At 62.0% G+C, this 4038-nt stretch overlaps 1 protein-coding gene across 1 annotated transcript in view; it reads right to left on the bottom strand.

Annotated features, from left to right (window-relative positions):
• CELSR2 (cadherin EGF LAG seven-pass G-type receptor 2) overlaps positions 1 to 4038 on the bottom strand; it is a 38307-nt gene that overhangs the window by 19568 nt on the left and 14701 nt on the right. Inside the window, 1 exon segment of the mRNA XM_006149555.1 lies at positions 16 to 634. Coding sequence (XP_006149617.1) covers positions 16 to 634 — 619 coding nt within the window.

Here is a 4038-nt window from a genome sequence, read left to right as displayed (position 1 = left end):
CGGCAGAGGCAGGTGTAGCCACCCTCACGGCTACGGCAGCGCCCATGGGGACCGCAGGGCCGCGAGTAGCAGAGGTCCACCTCGGTCTCGCAGTAGTCGCCAGTGAAGCCGGGAGGGCAGCGGCAGCGCAGCCCGCCGACGGGATGGATGGGCCGGAAGAGGACGGAAGAGGAGGCGATGAAGGGCGCGGAGGAGTCGAAGCGCAGCACCGACACGCAGCGCATGTAGTTCTCGCAGGGCTCGCGGAGGCAGATGTTGTCGTCGAAGGGCAGCACGCGCTGCGCAGAGATGGCCGTCAGCAGGCTGCGGTTGAGGTACAGGCGCTCTTGCAGGTCCTCCGAGGGCAGGAAGGGCGGCCCGCCCCCGGGCCCCGGTGGCTGGCCCACCGACAGGCTCACGTTGAGGATGTGGCCGCCAGGGGCGTCGGTGTCCCGCTGCACGTTGAAGACCACCACATGGTCTGGGGGTGTGGCCAGCGTGGCCGCCACAGCCTGGATGAAAAGGCCCAGCAGCGGCGATAAGAAGCGCTCTGGTGACATGTCCTCCAGGCGCAGCGTGATGCTGTGCGTGAGCATCTCGTCAGTGATGATGGTGACGCGGAGCGCACACTGGGCAGTCACGCTGTGCACGCCATCTGTGGAGAAGCAGGCAGTTAGGACCCCACCTGGGTTGGGGAGGCCAGGGGGCAAGTCCTAGTCCTGGGCCCTGGACAGGGGTGTGGGGTCGTCCTGGGCAGGAGCACAGGGAGCTTTTTTTTGGGGGGGGGGGCACAGGCACCTGTCCCAACTGGATGGAAGGGGTAAAAGCACCTTCTGCCTTCCTCAGTGGTCATGCTGCAATCACTTCTCTACCCCATCCTGTTGGCTGCACTCGGGCATGCACCTGGCTTGGCAGCTGAGCCACTGAGTCTGGGGCTTGAACCCTGGGGCCTGCCCTGTGGGATCTGGCTGCCTGAACGACCAGGCAAAGAGCCAGCCTGAAAAGCCCCCCTTCTGTAATTGGCATACGGGTGCCAAGTGAGGTATGTCACCTGTAGGTATGTCACTCTTTGCGGGAGCGGCCCCCACAGGTGCTTACAGGGAGGAGATTTTCAGAAGCCTTCTGCGTGAAGCATGGCACACCTCGCAATGCCGTGTATCGGTCCCTACCCAAGGCTTGATGGTGCTCGCTTAACCCAGACGCGGGGCTTCCCCGCACAGGAACCCCATGTTGTCTTTTTCTTACTTCCCTGCAGGGCCTTAAGCACCATGAGACACCCACAGAAATGATCATCCTATAGGCTCAGCCTCTCTGTCTTGACACTAACCACACTCTGACCCTGGCTGTGCTCCCCACTGTCCCAAAGTGGCAGGGTATGGGGGATGAACTGGGTCAGTGGGCCATGGAATCCCCCTCCCACTGAGCCCTGTGGCTGCCTGGGCACAGGCCCGCTATCCCCATGGCAACGCCCCACACAAAGTATTCTTTCCACCCAGCTCTCCAGGCTGCAGGGGGTACCCTGGGGGGCCCCACCCCGGGAAATCCAGCTGAGCCACTTCGTCCAGGGGCAGCACCACCCACTGCCCCATGCAGGAGACAAGGGCAAGTGATCTGGGGCAGAGGTGGAAGGGCCTGGCCAGCTCTCCATCCGGAGCCCCGGAGCCCCCAGAGCCCCACTGAGCTGACCTGTCCTCTGTCCAGGGCCTCTAGCTACTCACCACCCACTTGGCTCACTGTATTACACCCAAGTGCCTGCCACCCCCAGGCACACACTCACTTATAAACGGCTAAGTATGAACACACAGTCGCTGGTGTCTCACTCCACCCACACACCCTACGTCCAGAAATGCCATACACACCTGAATGCACACACACGGGAACGGACTTTATTGAGCTCAAGAAATGAGAGCTGGGGGCCAAGAGGAGGGGCAATGGCTTGGCAGGGTTATCAGGGATATTTGTATTTTTATTACTTACACATAGTAGGGGTTTGATACACACTAAGATGTGGGTAAGGACCTGTTCATCTCCATAGTGAAGACATGGCTAGAACACAGCGGGAGGGGCCCACATAGGCTTTTACGAGGCCAGGAACGGGCAGGAGCCAGTGTTTCTCAGGTGGGGGGAGAGCGGAACAGGCATACGGACTAGATTCTGTGTCTGTGTCGTGCCCACTTCAGATGGCCGAGCACTGGCCGCTCAGCAGAGCCCGGAAAGGCAGAAGGCAGACGCCCATCTTGGCCCTGGCCGCAGCCCACTACCCACCTGCCCTCTAGCCTCAGTGCTCGGACTGCCATGGCCACCCGCTCTCCCCAGCAAGATTGTCACCACCACCTCTTGTCTTGCAGTGACCTGACAGGCTGTCCTTCCTGCCTGGTCTATGCAGGCACCAGCCCACAGCTCTCCAAGTACGCTAACCTGCCCTAAGCTCATGCGCTCCAGGAAGCCTGCGCAGATTTATGACCTCAGGCTTCCTGTCCTTCCTCTCTCAGACGCCCTGCACTCAGGGCTCTCGTGCACCTGAGCATCTGCCCAGTGACTCCTGGCTGAGATGTTTCTCCCAGGCAGGAAGTAGGCCCAGAAGCTATGCATAGTGTCCACCTGATCAGGGCGGAAGCAGGCAGACCAGGCCGGTGTGTAGGAGAGACCTGACTGCCCCTCAGTTCGAGAACACTCCTCACTGTCCCCCTCCACCGCCCAGGCCCGCCTTGCACCTCTCCCAGCATGTCTCTGTTGCTTCCCATCTGGTCCACCATCTGCGGCCACCTGCTCCCTCTGCTATTGTCCCCCATCCCCAGCCGTCAACCTCGTTCTCTCCTTCCTCTTTGTCCCTCTCCCCAGTCTTGACCTGGGTCACCATTCAGGTGCGGAGACAGGCTGGGAACAGGGTAAGAGGTCTGCTGGCTGGGCTGTCCTCCCAGACAGTAAGGAAAGTGCTGGGATGGGCTCTGGCCCCGGAAACCACCACTGCCCAGAGCTCGGCCCGCCACCCTGGAGAAGCGCCAGGTCCCAGACTGGCAGAGTGGGACTCCTGGCCTCTCTTCCCAGGGCAGATGTGCCAGTGCAGTGGGACCTGGAGGGACTCTGCTGTCCTGGGAGCCGACCAGACCATGGACAGGAGCTCCTGTGTGTCCCAGCAGAAGAAATAGGCAAGAGAAGCCGGCTCCGGGAGAGCCACCCGGCCAAGCTGGGGCAGCCGCAACCTCAGGGGAGAAGAGGGGAAGACAGGCTGAAGCATGGAGGCCAAACCAGGAAGACCAAGGCCCAGGGAAAGGGCCAACAACGGAGAGGGGACAGGAGCCTGGGAGAGGCCAATGGAGAGAGGCGTGCTGACGGGCTGTTACTGGCCAGGCGGGAAAGAACGAAGAGACAAAGAACAAGAGAAGGGAACAAAGGGGTGGTGGGAGTCAGTGCCCCTCACCCCAGCCTTCCTGAACTTTGGGGTTGCCGTGGTGACTGCCTCCAAGGGTCAGGGCCGAGGGGAGAGGGTGGGGCCTGCCTGCCTCTTTGGTCCAGGGGAGCAGGCTCCGGGGCTCAGCCTGGGTAGGATTCCAAGGCCCGGATCGGCACTCAGGGTACAGAAACTCCAGCCTCCCACTTCCTCCTTTGGAGGGGAGAAGCTTCCAGAGGCACCAGGCCTTATCCATAACCTCTAAAGCCCACTCTCTAGTTCCCACAGCCACCTGAGGAGTGGGCAGGGGAGGCACCTGTCCCCGCCCTGACTCTCCCCTGCCTCTCACTCCACGCTCCCTGGGCGGGAGAGGAGGGGGTGCTGCCAGGGGCTTCTCCTCCCTCGGATGCCTCTGAAGGCTGCCTAGAGCTGGGGGGCAGCCCATCCCTGGGGGATATGGCAAGCAGTGAGCCCCTCACGAGAGGGATCCCCGTTGGGCCCAGGCTTGGGGAAGGTGCTCAGCAACCTGGTCGGGTCCCCTCCTTGCTACCACTGCTCACCCCCATAGCTGACAGGAAAGACAGAATGCCTCCCCCAGCCCCTCCAGCTCTCCTCCCCCAACCCTGCTGTCCGGGGAGGCAGGAGGCTGAGCGCTTGGCCAAGCCGCA

This window comes from Tupaia chinensis, unplaced genomic scaffold (assembly GCF_000334495.1).
Source record: "Tupaia chinensis unplaced genomic scaffold, TupChi_1.0 Scaffold000270_1, whole genome shotgun sequence".
NCBI lineage: Eukaryota > Metazoa > Chordata > Mammalia > Scandentia > Tupaiidae > Tupaia > Tupaia belangeri.
Note: the sequence above shows the minus strand (reverse complement) of the source record. Positions and strands in the feature narration are given on the sequence as shown.